The following is an 18,802-nucleotide window of genomic DNA, read 5'->3' as shown; positions in this document are numbered from 1 at the left end:
AAGGCAAAGGCGCCTAAAAGACTTGGACTACAAGAATAATGCATTTGTTTTATTACCATGAACCATCACATGTTCAAAACAGGGTCAGTATTATTCCATTTTCCAACATGAGCATGGAGCAATGCAGAACCACTATTGTACAGCCTACTCAACAATGAAGGGTCCCTAGCCCTGTTTAAGACTCTAGATTTTTGCAAGTAAAACTGTTCTTAATAAAAAATATAAATAAAGACAACAATACAAGAAATTGTTGCCCCACTAGGCCTATTCTCTCTGAGTTGATCTGTGTTGTGGACTGCAGACAGGCTTGGAGAAAGTATGTTAGCAATGTGCTCACTGTATAGGCAGATTAAGTGGCTTAGAATTTGAAGGGAATCAGTCTTAACAACTACACAGACAGACCAGCAGTTTCAGATGACTCAGAGACTGACTTTATTATGCTGAATTAAGACATCATTATGAGAAAATAACATTAAAATAGAATAAATATATAATGGTAATACTACAGTCATATCAAACTGTATAGCAGAACCTTCTTGCAATATTCTTCAGTCAAATAAATAAATAAAAAAAACCTTTTTGATCGTATTAATGATTTCAAACTAACAACAACTTAAAGAGTTAACCTGCCCCCCTGATAGAAAAATGCAAAATAAGCAAACTGTATGGAAGGCCCTTTTTCAAATAAAACACATTCAAGCGATTACTCCTATAAGTTAGACATTAGAACCATCAACCATATTGAATATTTTGGATAGAAATTATGTTACCTATTCCACTGTTTATCCCTTAATTTCAAAGAAAGCCCCATTCTGTCAGTTCCAGCTGATACGCCTGACAGAAACAGTAACATGACACAGTTAAGACCACTGCAAGATGCGCTTTACTGTCTTCAACATCAGATCCTCTCTTAACTCTTCCTCAAGGCAGGGAGACAGAATCTGGATGCAGGAGGTCCAAGACACTGGACACTTTCCAACTGAGGAAACAGACAATGCAAACATAGCTTATCACCTCATGGTAATGCTTTAAATAGTGACATGGTAAGGCCACAAGTCATTCACCTTTCAACTTCCATGTGTATGAGGAACACCTAACCAGTAGGCTAGAAGAAAACATTAGCATGGCCTATTTATCTTTTTGCTATTTTTTTCCCTGCGTGCCACACCTGTGTATTGCTGTGAACAGCTCTGACCCATGCTAGTGTGAGCAAGGTCAGGCGGTGTCTGGTATCACTGGATTGTTCGTTAATATTACAGTGTAATTCAATGCTGAGGGAGTGCATGGGCCTCAGTACCGGTCTAGGAGATGGAATTTGGTTTGGGTGACCAAACAGGCAGGATAATCAATATGAGGTTGCCATAAACCTCACAAATCAATCTATCTGAACAAAACATATTTTTTATTATAAGATATTATGGAAAAGCACACATTTAATGATGAAATGGTGCCAAGAATTAGAACGAAAAAACAATGATTTTTTTTAAAAGGTCATGGATGACTGATGCGCACAGACAAAATGTTACCAATCCAAAACTTAGATCATCAATTGATTTAATAGTCTTGTAATTTCAAGCATCTGAATGAAGCATCATTTGCTCTGGTTCATTTATTTATATTTATTTATTTACCTATTTGCTGGAGAGCTGCTTTCTCATACAGGACTTGAATGATATGAAATGGCCATCACCTCTGTGGGCCTAATTTAAAAGCAGATACAACAGGGAGATTACATTAGTCAAACTTTTTTTATTATTTGTTTTTGTAACCACAACATCTACACAGAAAAGATTAAGAATAGCTTGGTTTAAATTCTGCAATACTCTGAATATGCCTCTAGCCCATCATACCACTAGAGAGCAGCAAACATCCTCAAGAAAAAGAACTCGGACACTTGTTGGACATAATTTACTTTCAACAATGTAGATAGAAAATATAGACAAAGACTAAACTGACTTTCAGTATCTTTGATCATGTTACTGCTGAAAAAGAAGGCCTGCTGTGCATAATCAAAACAAATACTCCTATTATGTAGACCACCATCAATCTGACCAAAACTGATGCACAGTAATCACTCTGCCTGCTGGATGTGAGAGGTTGATTACAGCCATTGGACCAGTTAAAGAGGAGGGCTAAAACAGACACACTGAGCTGGGTATTGAACCGCTGACCAACTTACCCAAGAGCCTCTCTGCCGTCGGCCCTTCATGATGCCAATGAACTCCTTGTAGCTCAGCTGTTCATCGTGGTCGACATCAAAGATTTTGAATACAGTGTTCACTAGGTGTTTGCTGAGCTTTAAGCCTGTAGCCACGTAGACAGCTCTGGAGAACTCATCTACAACAAATTAATTGGTGTTACACAAGTAATTCTTTTGATTTAGGATTTAATTTTCAGTAATAATATGAAGCCGGAGTCACAGAGAACCGAAGACAGCACCTTGCCCCACTGGACGATTGACAAAATTATACATCTGCATGGCAATTGCAAAATCCTCCAAATTGATGAGAAATTGAAAGAAGGTTCTGAACTCTTCAAAGGTGATCCCCTGCCAGAAAAGAAATAAGAAATAAATGAGTTGTGACCAAAGAGCTATAGAACTGAGGAGGTTCATGTAACTCTAGCGCTGAGGTCTGTGGGGAGGTGTGTCTGTGTTCAGACGAGTTGACTAAACGACTCAGCATCCACTCCAGCTCCATGCATGGTGTTGAAAGCTAAACTGAGGGGTGCAATCAGTCATACCTGCACTGCATAAAAGATGACTTCCTCAAAAGATGTCTACACCCATTATAATGCTGGCTCTTTGACACAACATATAATCTTTTTCACGCTTAAGTCTTGAGAGTCCACAGGACCTTGAAGACTTCAGAGATAACAGTTCCAGAGACAAAAAACCCAACTTAGGCCCAACTGTGATCGTAGATGTGGGATTTCTGTCTCTTTTTTCCTCTCCCGTGGTATGTACAAATTGAGCTGTCATCACTTCAGGATTGTAGCTTTCTTGGGAAGAGGTCAACCTGTTTGTGGGCTTTTCCAAAGACGATTAACCTGATACTTACCCAAACAGAAAACAACATGAGCTGTACCCAAAACATTTCCTGGCCAGCAAATTATCCCAGGAGTGCCTCCATTGGGTAGCACTCATCCATTTCCAGGCACTAGACTGGTCTTCTGCTCGGAGCAATTAACAGCTACTCTCGGACAAATGAAGTACTGAGTTAAATGTGATGCTTTGCTGTGTTTATGAGGTGGAGAGGAGTGAAATTGGCTTTGCTCACTTTACTATCAATGCAGTTTGACTGGCAACTCCCTTAACAAGCTGAGGAGTTTATGACCTCTTCATGCGACGATTCAACACATGCGGAAGAATTTTGTTGCACACTGTGAAAAAAATGTCACCCGTACTAACCAAAGAGATGGCATATCGCTTGTTCCCAGATCTAGCACATGTAATATATAGTGATAGCAATTCATGGCATGTATCAACCCAAAACATAAGGCATATATCATTCAGGGAGTCAAGCCATAACCTGCAAATAGCAAAATCACAGTCCCTGTAAATGACCTTGTCATCAGGGAAATTCTGCTGCACATTCTCCAGGTAGCTGCTGATGTTGTCCACGGTGGTGTAGCGCAGAAGGACCTGGGCGAAATCCTCCACACTGATGGTGGGCAAGCCCTTCGAGTAGCTGAGGAACTCAATCTCAAGCACCTCTGCCTGCAGGTTGTCCATGAAACTGCAGAGAGAGCAAATGTCATGAGCAGCACCGCACTGCACTGCACTGCAGAGGGGAAAGCATCACCAGGCCAGGGAATCCCACAACAATTACTCAGCTACCATTGCACATATGCATTGTTTCCACGGCTATATAACAGATACAGGATTATGAGTTAGCTTGCAACTGCATTTGAGGTGTGTGGCTCTTTGCCCTCAACAAATTCAACCTGAGTCTTTTAGAGTGTAGCCACTTACCTGTAGAAATCGTCAAAGTTTAGCGTTCCTTTTCCGTCCTCTCCAAAGAAATGCACGAGCAGGGTTGTGTTGGTCATTTTTGATTTCACAGGCTATGTAAATAATTGATAAATCACTGCATTTAGGAAACATAGTATCCATTTTAACAGCTCAGACACATAACATTTAAAACTAAATCAATGTTCAATAGCAAAGCAGTATATAGCAACGCTATTTCCCTAAGTCCCAAAGTCCTTGTTTTGTAAATAGATCTCTCCCGTGTTGAAGAAATGTCATAACATCTTTGTTTTGACAGCAATTCTCAATATTTTCTCACATAACCATAAAAAGTTGGCTATAAAAGTAATGTTTCTTTTACAACTTAAAAGTTAATATGTAATCAGCTACATTAAAGCAAAACGGCACAAGCTTTGAGCCAGTAGTTTCCCATGCCCCAGCCGCAAGCTGGTTACCTGTGTTGAAAATAATACTTCTCTGTCACCTCTGATTGACTTCTCTCTACACCAAACGTAAGTAACCACAATTACAATGGGCAAGAGAGGCTAACTTTAGTGCATGGGAACTCTTGATGGAATTTAAAGACATTACCTAGCTATCCTAATTTCGTATTTTATGTCTTTTAATAAATCAGTGGTGACTGAGTAGACATGTTTTGATGGACCTATCATAAAAAAACTTTTTTACATGACCAAAACCATAAAGGTATGGTCTCAATGTGGTTTGCCAAGGAATGGCAGGGAATGTACTTTACTGCTTGCCAACCTTCATGGAGACATCAACAGTTTTTCAAGGAGTCAGGGAAGCCTGTTATGAATTGTTGAGCTCAGTGTTTTTGACGACAGGGGGAAAAAAAACAATCAACACTGACAGTCAGTCCAAGGAATGATGAAACATTCCAGGTATGATAACTACCTTACTGTGAGACAGGAGCACATGAAAGGCGTCCTCGAGATGAGTCGCGTAGCCCTCGCCTTTTTGGCATGGAATGCAGAGAGGACAAGCCAGCTGCGCGTGCCAGGAAAGCACAATCCGGGATTAAGCGAGGTATGAGCGAGCGAGAGGAACATGCATGTTTTACTTGGGTACAGGCTCCCCTGGGTTAAATATGGGTTAAACATGGGTTATTGAGCTCTAGGATCTTTGACTTTTGGCTCCTGCACCTTCATTTGGATGTGTGCATGTTCCCAAACTTAATTACTGAGCTCTAGGAAAATGCAGACAATGATCTACATAAAGACGGTTTTTTTTAGCCACAGCTAGTAAAAGCGCAGGCAGGTCAGTGTTAGACTGGCTGTGGAGGAAGGGGATAGGAGGAGGGAAAGCTGTCTGCAAGAGAGATCTGAAGGTTTTGGGCGTCAACCTCAACACCTGGGAAGCTAGGGCTGCAGAAGCTCCTGGAAGCAAACTGTACAGAAAGGCCTCTCCAGGTTCACAGAGTTCCTTACCCATCCCTCTGAAACCAGAGGGCATAGGAGAAAGGCCCAAAGCTAGACAGATAGACCAGCGTCCGACCACGTCTGCGCACGTTGTGGGAGGGACTGTCCCACATTGGCCTGTCAATCCAGGGTGCAACTCCATAGTCTATCCAGACTGATGGATGCCTGTACATTGCCTATAAAAAACTGCCTTGGTACATTAACTATGGTAAGCGTCCAAAATAGAGAATTCCACTGTTTACTTGCCCTGCGCAACAAATACCATTTAAAATGGATTTTACAGAAAAAACTAACAATAACCTTTGTACTGCTACTGTGCCCTCATGAACACAAAACTTTACAGGCAGCCAAGTTTCTAAACCACACCTAAAATAACAGACAGTGTTTATGATTCTTTTTTTATCTCGAAATATTCTTGCAGCACTTTTGGTGATGGTCATGTCCCAACATCACCACACTCAAAGGCAACAGTTGGTGTAGGAAGATAGCACCATCTTTGTCATTTTAATAATATTTATCTATCTGACTGGAAGCAGCTAAAAGCCCACAGCGCTTCCTAGTGCTTCACCAAACAAGATTTATGTGCAGTTAATTAAGGGGAATCTTGTATTTTTCCTTTGTCCCTACTTCCTATAAAGTTATCTTAAAATACAGTTTTTTAATGACTGTTTTTAATCACTCCCATCACTTTAATCACTCCCATTTAAAGAACAACTTGTGGCATGTATACTTACAATAGGGTTTTATCTGAACGTTTGCTTTATCTTAGTTTAACTGGAAAAGCTGTTAGGAGGTAAAGGGGCGTCCTCAAGAGAGCCTCATTCTGAATGAAACGGGGGCCCTCATGCTTTTGGACAGAATAGAAGTCCCTTGTCTGGCCGAAAACAAGCTTATTCCACTCAGATTGGCAGGCCGCTCATCTTGGCCGCTCCATCACAAAAGGTAACTCAAGCTCAAATACCACTTTTCAAGTAACTGTAAAAATAACACATGGGGGTCCTGGAATTCTGTCATTCTTCAGGTGAGGGAGAGCATGTTTCTGAAGCCGTGCCTCAGTGGCAGTCAAGTAACATAAATCATCTGTTGCACTTCTGGGGCCAGGCTGCCTCTCCCTTACACAATAGGGACGTGTCTCGGGCCCGTCTGACAGTCCCATTACAGGCACATTGTGCTCGGCTCCGTTCAGCAGACCAGGCATGCACGAGGGTGTGGCCCTCACACTCTACCCAAATCCCACTGCCTTTTTTTTTCAGTGCAAAGGATGACTTCTCTTTCTCCCCTTCACTGTGAGCAACCAACCTTATCTGGCTTTTGGGGGGCTCTAAGTGCAGCTTACTCCCATGATATGGAGAATGAGGGATTGTGGGATTCCAAATATGCATATCACATTAAAGTAGTCATATCCTGTCATATCCTGTGGTATACCCTTAAGTCTAGTCTATCCTCTCCCACACTCACAGTAATGTCTCGATTACACTCAATTGTAATACTTAAGACACACACACACAGAGACACAGAGTATTTAAAATACAGATACATCTTTACTGTTACATATCATTATGTGATCTGGATATCATTTTTGTTAAGACTCAAGATTCAAGAACGATATCCTGTTATAACATGCATAGCAACCACTCACTTCTCAGTAGTGAGTCAAATGCAACATAACCACATGCCTTGTCTTGTAGCCTATACAAACAGTAGATAAAAATATCCATCATAACAACTTATCTAACAACACCGTAACTCTATTACCTGATGCCCCTCAGATTTAGCAATTGACATAAATACACGGCACCAATGTGAGGAAAATGAAATAGAAAAAAATAAAAACATGTAAATACAGACATTAAACTAAAGGCTTGATTTTAATCAGACCAGAATACATAATGGAAAACACACCATCATAATGGAAAGAAAATGTTATGGCCTACTGCACGGCAAAGACGAGCCACAAAGCACTATGAGCTATATTAGAGAAACAATTACATAACAACCTTACCAGCTGTGCCACCGTGTCCGATTCCTCTCTTCTCGCCTTTCTGTCAGCTTTCTTATGGAAAATATCCTCAAGCTGGTAGAGAGGAGGGAGTCATTAGGAAGCATTAGGAAGATCACACATGTGTCAAATTCATGTAATACTAAAAGCGATGCAAGTAGAGAATGCCCTTACCACCAAAAACTCTTTTTTATCCACAATTTCATTTCCATCGGCATCAAACATTTTAAAGGCTAGTTTGAAGCCATTGCGAGGTTCTGAAAAGGTGAAATTGGAAAGATATTGAAAAGATCACTGACTTTAAATCCATTACATGACTATGCTAACAATTAGGCAATGTACTTTATGACAGATGTATACAAACCATAAATATGGACCCTTTCAAGAGTGTTCCATTATCAGCATCATAGTTAGCCCCACAAGACTTCCTTTTTAACATTCCATATGTTATCTTAATGCAGAGGAAGTAGATTGGGGCCCAAATAGAACGTTCAAGCATTGTTTTTGTTTTTATTGTTGAAAGGGTCTATATGTGTTTATTTAAGTAGATGCCAGAGCAATATGGGTGGGGGGGGTCTTTTCGGTATTTTTGGGCTCATAAAATCAGACATAAATTGGACATAAACTCGGAGCAAAGCATAAGATGTTGGATGAAAAGTACTTACTTGTTAAAATGCAAAGTAGGAAGAGATACTCTGTGTAAGTGATAACGCCTGAAGAAAAGAAACACAATCTGTAAATGTTTGGTTTGGAGAACTGGCTTAAAAATGTTTACACATCCCCAAAGTAACTCCCTTAAAATGAATCAAATTACAAGGTATCTTTGGGAGCAGTCCACACCCCTAAGCCCGTAAGGCTTTCATCCGTATTGATAAGATCTAAGAAGGTGCCTCTTGATTCATGCTTGGTGTTCTCTTCACACAAACAAGAAACTTTACAACATGAGTGACCAAGGCGGACGCAAACCCAAACAAATTTGAAGCCGGCTGCAAGCTCCTGGGTTGCCCCCCTCATGTTTGTTTAGCTAGGTGTAAAACATTCTTCAGTGATCTGACACTGATTGAAGATGCATGATGTGGGTTAGGGCCCTGTCTTTTTGGGGGCCTACAGGCTACTTTTGTTGTTTGAGGAGGGAGGTGGACGACCAACTGTCAGGCCTGGTTGGGTAGTCTTAAGCAAGCTGTCTTGCTGTCACTGAAAGCATTCCCCAGCTATTGTTTGCTGGAGATGATAGTGACTGGAGCTCAGATAGTTCTGGGTGACTGCTCTGAGTGTTATGGGAAAAGGCCTCTGGTATGATGCTCGCTCCACACAGAGGATAGAGGGAGACTGGTGAACACCTTGGCGGTGATTACCTTCAGGACATGGACAATGCTAAAACAAAATGCTGGACGACCAAAGACAACTGTAGGACACCAAGTGGTAGTTCATCATCTCAAATACCTATTTGCAGTGAACCACATGACCTGATAACCCATCACATACCATGACTGGGTGTTATGAAGTTATTTTTGTGGTATAGTACAATTCAACATTTTGTTTTATCAGGCATATTGACTTCATGTTTCTTGACATAATATCTTAAATGTTATGATTGAAACATGATTCATTTAATGCCATAAAATGTAAATTGCAAAAGGCAACAGATGGATCTCATACAAATACTGATACTGAAGTATGCATTCCTACAAATATACAAACAATTCAAGGGGGAGCTGCCCATGAGTGACTGACCCTGGAAGAGCTGTAATCTAATAGTATAATACACACGTCCGGAGTGTGTAAGGGTTCCGGGGGGTCTGCCACATGGACAAGTCTCAACACTCAACAGTTCAAAGAGTTCGCTTAACTTCAGAAGAAAGCTTTTCCCATCACTCTTTGTTTAAACTCCAGCTTATAACAGTCAACAGAACAGCCAAACACTGGCACTAACACACTACCATAGCACACTCATTTCAGCCAACATACTGGACTACTAATCACCAGGTGTGTATTTTCACTAAATGTGGCCTATGTGGCACACATATCAATTCCCACTTGACAAGTAACTCATGATTATTCTATCGCATTGCATCAAATATTTGTAACACTTGGTAATATCACTTCCTGTATTGCCATACGAATGCTCTAAAGACAGTTTATACCTCCTCTGAGTTAATGAATATTCCTCATATGCACACATGGCATCCAGAGTTCATGCTCATGGTATCTGGGTCTGCCTAAGAGCAAAGTCACAACATGGCTACATTGATCCAAAGATAAGATTAGATTTATAACTTGATCTTGAGTCCATCTTCCTTCCGATTCAATCACAAAGACACAAAGACATTTTCAAAAGAGAAGCATTGTCTGGCATACAGCCTCTGACTGGAAGACATTTTAGAGGAGCAATAACTATGCATACCTTGTGGTAAACTCTCACAAACAATTGATTTTGTTATGAATATGAATTGACAATGTTCCTAATCTAGTTATCTTAATGTTTAGCTGAATATTTTATACAAATATGACCAATATACCACCCCGGTATGGGTTTGAATTAACCAGAAAAGGTTGACATAGTGTAAATACTTAGAAAAGTGAGGTATGGTGTTTAATGCAGAGTAGATCCTTACCTTTATCATGAATGTCTCTGAACAGTTTGGGGGATCCCTTTCCAACAGGCGGTGTGCTTGACAGCATCTTTTCCAAATCCTTAAGAACGAGAGAAGCAATGATTTAAAGAATTCCATGTGGCTGGGCTATAAAAAATGTTTTATGATGTATTTGAAATATATGTGATATAATGGATAGATACAACCCACCTCTCGTGAAATGGATTTACAAAACTTCTTGTCTGGGGGGGGAAATGATGTGTGAAAAAAAACTATGAAAGATATTCAATATTTCATTTCAAACATGTGTAACATTTACAGCCCGTGTGCACATTTAATGTTGCATTAAATTGTAATGACAGAGCAGACATGTGCTGTGATCTGCTGTCAATGTCCATAGGATATCAAGACACCAAAACAGAGTGAAGGGTGAAACCATGCTCAAGGGCACACAGCATGGGGAAGCTTCCCTCAGGCATGCTATGGACCTACTGCTGAGGAGGAGCTGCTGCTGCTACAGCGGGTGGTGCTGACGTGAGGAGAACACGTTGTAAAGTAATTGGCCTGGTATTTGAGATGCCCCTATCAGAGCAGCAGGACGATAACGAGGACAATGACCCCAAAGTCTATTTCTATTTTCATCACAATATTTCTTATCACAGAAGGACTTCCGCTCTTATACCTTAGTAATGCTGAAGAGCTGGGGTTACTGATCTCAATTGAGAACTGGTCTGGACTCTCTCAGATCACTTTCTGTTTCCAAGGGCCGTAACCAACAGTGAAATTAAACTGTTGGTACATTAACTTGGTGCATTAAACTCTTACCAGATCCTTTTGGAAGTGTAGCAAACAAGAGTTTTAAAAGCAGTTGTTTACTTAATGACAAAGAAAATACACGTCCGTGTTGTTTAATACTGAAGCCATCGGCACAGCCATTGGCCTGCGCCAACCGTCCTTCTCTATCATCGTATAAAGGGCGCCCCATGCTGGATAAGTGGTTGTAACTGATTCCTGGGTTTTTGGTGATACCGAAATTGGTTTAAATGGGAATGGAATCTGCCAGAGCAAATTCAAATGTGCTCTAAGATTAGTCTGCTCTCCAGGCTGTTATGTAATACTTGTTTTGCATAACAGAAACTACTAATGGATGGGTGAAGATGCAATAAATGCCATATAAACGCATGCATTAAATTGATATGTATTGTTATCTATGTGAGTCCTCCACTCCAGATTGATACCACATTGACCCAAAGTCATAAATATGTATTCTCTGGAATATGGAATAACCCTAATTTCTTATCATACAGGGACTCCATTACTTAGCCACTTAGCAACTGAATACTAAAACAAAAATAGGAAGAAAAGGCTGAACTATGCATTTAAACCTATGTTGAGTTTTTTGTTTGAAAATATACATTCATATGTACAAATAGAAGTATTTGCTAGAAGTCTGTGTCTGGGCCTCCAGGAAGTCAGTGAATCACCAGAACAGGATGATGGAGCAGAGAGCGAGAGGGCAGCAGGTTTCTGCCTAGCACCAGCACCAGCGTCATTACCGAGTTTGTTGCTTTAAAGACCTGAAAATGGACATTATCGGCGCAAAAACAGGTAGGCAAATAAATGCACTACTAGTTAATGGCTTAACCATTTTCTCACTGTTTACATAAAGGACCTCACTTATGTGTAACAGCCTTTGTTCAGACTCTTCCAAACATCTACAGTTATGAGCTCACAACATCACATACTTTACAGCCACAGCATAAAACCATAAATGCCATTATCCCGTTTCGTCACACCATTTCCCATTAAAACTAATGTGCTGGGAGTGTGGTGGCGCAATCTGTGCTCTTTGTATTTGTATGCGCCAGTCTTCTATAGCTTCTCAACATTCCAGGAAATCCCAGTCTTAAATGCTAACCCAAAATCCAAATAACCCAAAACCGGGATACACACTCAAATAAGAAGAAAAACTGAGTGTAACTATAAAATAAACAAATTAAATCAATATTCTATTTAATGCACACTTACTTGGGTTAAGTGGGTAATCATCTCACATTGGTCATATATTCAGATTGAATTGTAGTGTTTGTGTCAGGACATGTATCCTCATAAAAAATAAATTCCTCTCAAACTCTCCATATACGACAGGTAAATAGTCCTGCTTGGTGGGTGTCCTCAGGCCGAAGCCATATGCTGCTCAGTTTATGGCGGCATTTCACGGGACATTTACTCTTCAGATAAATGTGTGCTGTTGTTGTTTTTTTGCTTCACAAAGATACTTGTATCTGCGGGTGTTAACCACCACCAATTACAACATTTCACTGCATTTCTATAGAATAGGACCACAGACGCGCTTATGTATCCATGTTAATGCTATAGACAATTTAAGGCATTATAACTGTACACTTGAAAACAAACAGAGCTATAGACATGTGAGGATTGGCTTCATGTAGAAGAGGACATGCTTCTCAGCTGAGGCTTACTCTTGGGTAGGCTGATAGTGACCGCCTCCAGGAAGTTGAGTGGGGTCATGTAGAGCTGGCCCTCACACTCCACTGTGCTGAACAGGCGGAAACGCTCCTCATGCACTGATAGGTGCTCCTCCTCATCCTCAACCTCTCTCCTGGTCTACAACACAAACACACAGGGCCCACTTCTGGGCATCATTCTCATTACATGATGCAGTTTCATAAAGCAGTCAATTGCTTTAAGTGACCACAATATATGTAACTTCCACTTACTAAGTATTATTTGTATTAGAAGGCATAATGTATTTACAGGAAAGGACTGATTATATTACCAGACTTGCCACCTTATTTGACTGATAAGATATGCAGACCTCCCACACCATTCTCTTTTCGCCTCATCTGAATCAATAGAATCTGTAGTTTTCTGTGGGCTCTCAGCCAGAATTGATGAAACGCGCCACTGCTGAGGTTCAAACCCCTCATCACACTAGTCCACTAGCCTTTTCTGTGTTCTGTCCAATTACACTGCTGTAAGGGAACAACTTAATGCTGGCAGCCTGTTGCACATTACCTCTCAATGATAAGCATCAGTGAATTACTGCAAGTGCATAGGGGAAAAAAACGAATAATTTATACATATTAAAGTCGTTGAAATTAATATTCTCAACTACGCCACATCTTCATCTGACCTATCAGTAATTTCTGGCATCTTCCATAAACACTATTATTTGAAAATTCACTTCAAAGATGACTGACAATCTTGCCGCCTACGAAAAACCAGAAATATCAGACAATGACTAAGTGTGGAGCTAATTTATCAGCCACTGTTTCGTGGCATTGTGCCAGGCCCACTGGGTACCATGCAAACACCCTGGGAATGTGTGGTCCAGCTAATTATTACCCTGATCAAATGTCAGCCTCCCTGCCAAGGCAGCGTGTCCTGTTACCTCAGCCCTGAATTCCTCCATCTCAATCCACAAGTCAAGGTTATGTCCAATTCTCCCCCCAGCCTACACCCCCCCCACCACCCTCTCCAAGATAAGAGTGGCAAGACAAAAGAGAACACAGTGTAAGCGAGGTTGCAAACTAGACCACGTCAATTCTCTATGCTTTAGTAGTCCAACAATCTGATGAAAGCGTATCAACACGATCCCACAGATCATTTATTCAACAAATCTGCCATAAAAATGTTATCCCTCTAATATGACAGCCTCTTGGTTTTCTTTTCATTTTTGAGTGCACTCTTAAAAAAAATAGATACTCAATGTTAATGAAAGTGAAAATTCACTTTGCTTGTGATTTCTGATGAGCACAAACTATGAAATTCATATGTAGGCTAAAACCCATCCAGTATTAGCTCATCATGATAGATTCTGTTTTCTTCAATGGAACAGCCTGGAAACATTTTAATTTCTTCTCTACTTTTGGATTCTGTACTATATGCTCTGGTGCTGTGACAGACATTTGACACAATGTTTTATTATGATAAGGTCAACATTTTTAATCAGGTCCTGTAAATAGTAATAGTAATTGATAAGGAAGGCACGCCTATATTGCCTTAACATCTGCAGCTCTTGTTACTATTGTTTAACATTGTTTAACATTGTTTAACATTGTTTAACTGCTTACCAAAACATGTTTTTAATGTAATTTTTTAATTTCAGTGTTAGTGTTAAATTTTCACTTGTAGAGATGGGGCCTGTTATAGGCTATCCACAGCCTGCTGATGTTTCTATTTCAAAGGCCTTGAACTTTTACATGCTTTTTTAATGCTTTATATTCTGGATAATCCACATGCTCCTCTGCAAAGTATGTATTACAAACACCTGGGAATTAGTATTAGCATATCTAGCTGAATATTTAACCTTAAGATTAAGATACAACACACAACATCAATGGGCCTATACTTCTACAGATTCCCATTGCCCTATAGATGCAATTAGTATATGAATTGAATACTGTCTGGCTTTGGTCTGGGCGGTAGTCTGCACTCTCAGTCTCCATGTGCCCTTCTAGTTTAGTAAACATGCACTGTGCTCGAACTGTAATCCGTCATACAGACGATGCCCCATGTTCTAACTTCTGACTGTGGAGATAATATATTCTATATTTGCCCATGCTGAACCAACACCTGACGTCTTGGCTGGCCGCATGCCGACCCAACATGATCAACACCCCCGTCCAGTCAGGACCCTGATGTGCGTAACAGGTGCTGAAGTGTCAGCCGTTGGCCGATGACTACGCGATATGCAGAACGCCTTAGGGACATTTTGGACTAACTTTACAGAACACAATTATTTTTGAGGACAGAAGATATTGGGCCTACTGACATCCAAGGAAGCGGGTGTTATAGGCCTATATTTAACACAGCGAAACAATGCGTAACTAATCCAAACAAATAACAAAATTCCATTAACACATTGGTCCGTGAGGATTAACTGTCATAAAAAAAACACAGGTGTATTTCAACACACGGCTAATTAATGTTAGTGTCCGCAGGTTCCGACATAGCGTGCATACACACGGTTGGCATACCTTTTCTTTGGCAGTTACTGTCTGCACCAAGGGAGCGAAAGCCTGGCCACTACCAAGTTTCCTTCCCTGTCCAACACGGTCATAACAGTAGTAAGCTACAGCGCCCCCAAGAACAAAGCATACTCCTGTTTCAATTACACCTGTTTCAGTCTTTTTACAGCGTTGAGACGCGTTGGAGACATTAGTTGCACAGTTCTTTAGTATAGCACTGAGTCTACGCAAAGCCGCAGCCATCACAGAAGGCACAGCAGGAGGACGGTTATTTATTCTCACAGCTCGCGAGATGCAGACTTCAGGTCAGTTTCAAACTGCTACACGAGCGGGAATAGAACGCTGGTTAACTCCACTGACTGTCAATGCCATGTCTACCTCATCTAGGCTACTTCTTCCAGAGAGATGGAAATAAATGGCTCCTTAACATACTATAACAGTTTGCTTGTCTAACGTCCCCATGGCTAGGCTACTGGTTATGAACCACAGAGAAACACACACACAGACTCTCTCTCTCTCTCTCTCGATTTCTCTCTTGTCTGTCTGTCTGTCTGTCATGGATTCTGAGGGAAATCTCACACAGGAAAGGTTTAAATGTAAGGGACCGCCCCTAGTAAGCCACTGCTTGCATTATGCACCTGCCTCACGTTTCAATCACTTGGTGTGCGAGGCAGTCACAGTGATTATTCTGCAGCACTGGTACTTGCGTTATCGTGCTCTGAGAAGACTGGGGATATATCCAATATTACGCACGTCTTGGAGCGGCTTATATATTTATATTTCACAAACGTATATACAGTTTTTAATACTGGGAATCATTTTTAACATCCTCAAGAATATACTGGAAACGAAAGATTTAAGAAACGCAGACAAGCAACTAACTACAAGCATGCATTCGCCAAATAAGATGACATTTTGGAGCAGAGAAGGGTAAAGGCTTTCTTGAGAACCTCCTGTCCTAACCAATTGTGAATGTCAGTTGCACTGTACGCGTGGTCCAAACAACCAGTGCCAAGTAGGCTACTGGACATCGCTGAAATAATGCAGTAAACTTCCAAGAGACAATCTCTGTATATCCGCGCCAAACTTCACCTGATGTTGCTGCGTAGGTTGTTTGTGATGGCAACTATAGGAGAAGTCGGAGCGCTTTTACAAATAGATGCTTTTGGTCATGTCGGGTCACACTTTCACGTAACATCTATTGGAGACAGCATTGGTCCTTTGAACGATCACTCTATGCCCGCGGAGAGACTCTCGCGCAGCACCTCGGCGGATTTAATCCATTTAAAAGGAATTCATCGCAGGCGGCAGTTGTACTGCAGAACTGGATTTAACCTTGAAATTCTCCCAGATGGCACCGTGCAGGGTACAAGAAAAGATCACAGTCGATTTGGTAAGCCTCTTATATTTGCTGTTTCAGATGTTTTCATGTCATTTGTATGTCCTGTACCGCACCTTACTGATGTGTTGTTGTTAATGTGTTGTGCTATGATTATCATATGCATACAGGAACAAATTCGTCATAGATCCATTAAGTATGAATAACATACTGTAGTTATTAAAACGTTTATGGCTGAAAGGCATGTGTATACTTCAGTTATCTCTGCAGACAAATTCTTCTGTACTGGGAAAGATGGGTATGTGTATAGATTTCAGCTGAAGAGGCTGCTTGTTTTGATCCTCTCCAGGTATTTTGGAATTCATCAGCCTTGCAGTTGGATTAATAAGCATCAAAGGAGTTAACAGTGGACTCTATCTCGGGATGAATAACAAAGGAGAACTTTATGGCTCTGTAAGTAGTCTATATTTAGCATGTTAGTATTTTATATTTAGTATCATATTGAAGTTTGATTGTGTTGATATACTGTATCTACTGTATGTAGGCCTACTCCTTAAATAGGCTGATCCCAATGTTCAACTATTTTTCTCCATTCCTCAGGAGAAACTCACAAAGGAGTGTATCTTCAAGGAAGCTTTTGAGGAGAACTGGTACAACACATATGCCTCCAATGAATACAGGCACAATGGAGAGAAAGGGGCAGCCTACTTTGTGGCACTGAACAAGGATGGGACACCACGAGATGGGACAAAGTCTAGGCGGCACCAAAAGTTCACACACTTTCTGCCCAGGTCAGTGGACCCTAAGAAAGTGCCAGTACTTAACAGGGACCATGTAGGACAAAGCTGAGTTCCACTGAAAGTGTAACTGATGAGATGCAGCATCGGTCTTGGCCCCATTTCATCTTTGGAGACAAGGGCTTGAAGTGAAAGCCTCTGGCACAAAAGTGGCCAAGATAGCTAACATGAAAGAAATATGGCCGGAGGCCTCCCGCTGGAATGCACTGGGCCACTCTCTGGGGTTACCTGTCTGAGGCTCTCAGCCTGCACGTTGGGGAGCCCACTCGGGCCTTTTTGTCTCGCTAGATAAAACCCCCCCTCCACCTTACGCCCTCTTCGGAGAGCAGTGCCAGAGAACAGGCTGGAGGTGTGGGGATTGGGATTCCGACGCTGATCTGCAGTGAAGGACTCTCCAGCATCCGGCGTCCCATTAGCAGAGCTTTCTGTAAGAGAGAAGCAAGCCCAGCATGGGGACGGTGTCCAACATAACGTAAAGATAATGTAAACGTAACGTAAAGATTGAGTGCCACTATGCATGGCTAGAGAGACGTTGTGTAGAGGACTGTGAAGGTACCCTGCTTCTTGAAGACTTCTTAATGTGAAGTATAGAGGCTGGGTTGTCAATTGTCGTGTCAGTGTGCTTTATTTATGCATTTTTTCAGTACATGTATTTATTTGAAATATTTATTTATTGAAGAATATATATTTTTACACATAACTTCACAGTTAGACCAAACAATTAGAAATTGTATCAAAATAATGTCTCAAACAATTCTTTTCATCTGACCAAAGAAAATATTTTGCTCATGGTCTTATAATACTGTATTGTTTAGAGTAAGTCACATTGTGATTTTCTTTGATTGATCTGAATAATATCTCTCGCTGCTATGATTTCCACCATTTGTCTTGCTGGCGCTCCAAAAATGGCATCCAACACAGTGCTTATTCTGTGGGGCAATTAAACATATTTGAAAAGGATTTGTCTTCTCATACAAATTGTCTGTCACCACATTCCACAGTACTACTACTACTACAATAGAACTATGCACCAACTCCACAACTTTGACCATCACACCATCAAAGCAACTTTGAATAGAAGACGTAGCGTCTAGAAACCAGTACAATTAATGATGATGTAAACCAATGAGTTATAAACTTTTCCTGGTTTAACTATTGGTATATTGCATAACTGACCAGTGCCATATTCTATCAGTGTGCAACTCTTCTAAGCTCACACATGACCTTTGGGTTTACCATCTCCTCACCCCATTTCCCCCCTTGACCAGTGGCTCATGAAATAATGATGGTCATTACGCCAGGCTAAAAATACTTTACTGAGACAACAGACTTTTCTCACACTTCTTACTGAAAAATGCATTTTTGGGTTTGTTTTGTTTTGCCTATTTGGCTAGCATACAAATTCACCAACTAGACAAATGTTTTCCTTTTCTTATAATGGCAGTTATGCCAAGGCAGTGTGTCCAGTGCATATCAACTTCAACGCTCCTCCAAGAGACCTTCTCACGTATCACTGCTGCAATGACAAGATCAGGGTGAAATAAAAACTGACCTTTAGTGAAGACTAGTGACTTGGCACTTCTGTGACAAGTGGGGTCAAAGCGATAAGGATTAAGTAATCTTTGTTGACAGTTTCAGAATTATGCTCTGGATAAATACTGGCCCTACTA

General features: G+C 40.9%; 2 protein-coding genes across 3 annotated transcripts; one reads left to right on the top strand and one right to left on the bottom strand.

The window, feature by feature from the left end:
- Positions 1-34: 34 nt before the first annotated feature.
- On the bottom strand, positions 35-15,278 carry micu3b (mitochondrial calcium uptake family, member 3b). Of its 2 annotated transcripts, none has more exons than XM_042075051.1 (13): positions 15,006-15,278; positions 12,486-12,630; positions 10,213-10,244; positions 10,024-10,102; positions 8,074-8,121; positions 7,583-7,665; positions 7,412-7,483; positions 3,974-4,065; positions 3,566-3,737; positions 2,440-2,548; positions 2,180-2,337; positions 1,632-1,700; positions 35-979 (listed from the first exon to the last, which is right to left on the bottom strand). In XM_042075051.1, exons 1-12 carry the CDS (start codon positions 15,237-15,239, stop codon positions 1,632-1,634), a joined length of 1,293 nt encoding a protein of 430 aa, XP_041930985.1. In that variant the 5' UTR covers positions 15,240-15,278; the 3' UTR covers positions 35-979. The 2 variants fall into 2 exon arrangements, with proteins under 2 accessions (XP_041930985.1, XP_041930986.1); XM_042075052.1 differs by having other exon boundaries at positions 12,486-12,655; positions 15,006-15,137.
- A 368-nt stretch (positions 15,279-15,646) lies between these two features.
- fgf20b (fibroblast growth factor 20b) lies at positions 15,647-18,086 on the top strand. Its single transcript, XM_042074540.1, has 3 exons — positions 15,647-16,389; positions 16,685-16,788; positions 16,936-18,086. Exons 1-3 carry the CDS (start codon positions 16,092-16,094, stop codon positions 17,182-17,184), a joined length of 651 nt encoding a protein of 216 aa, XP_041930474.1. The 5' UTR covers positions 15,647-16,091; the 3' UTR covers positions 17,185-18,086.
- Positions 18,087-18,802: the final 716 nt, after the last annotated feature.

The sequence above is a fragment of the Alosa sapidissima genome, chromosome 20 (genome assembly GCF_018492685.1).
Source record: "Alosa sapidissima isolate fAloSap1 chromosome 20, fAloSap1.pri, whole genome shotgun sequence".
NCBI lineage: Eukaryota > Metazoa > Chordata > Actinopteri > Clupeiformes > Clupeidae > Alosa > Alosa sapidissima.
Note: the sequence above shows the minus strand (reverse complement) of the source record. Positions and strands in the feature narration are given on the sequence as shown.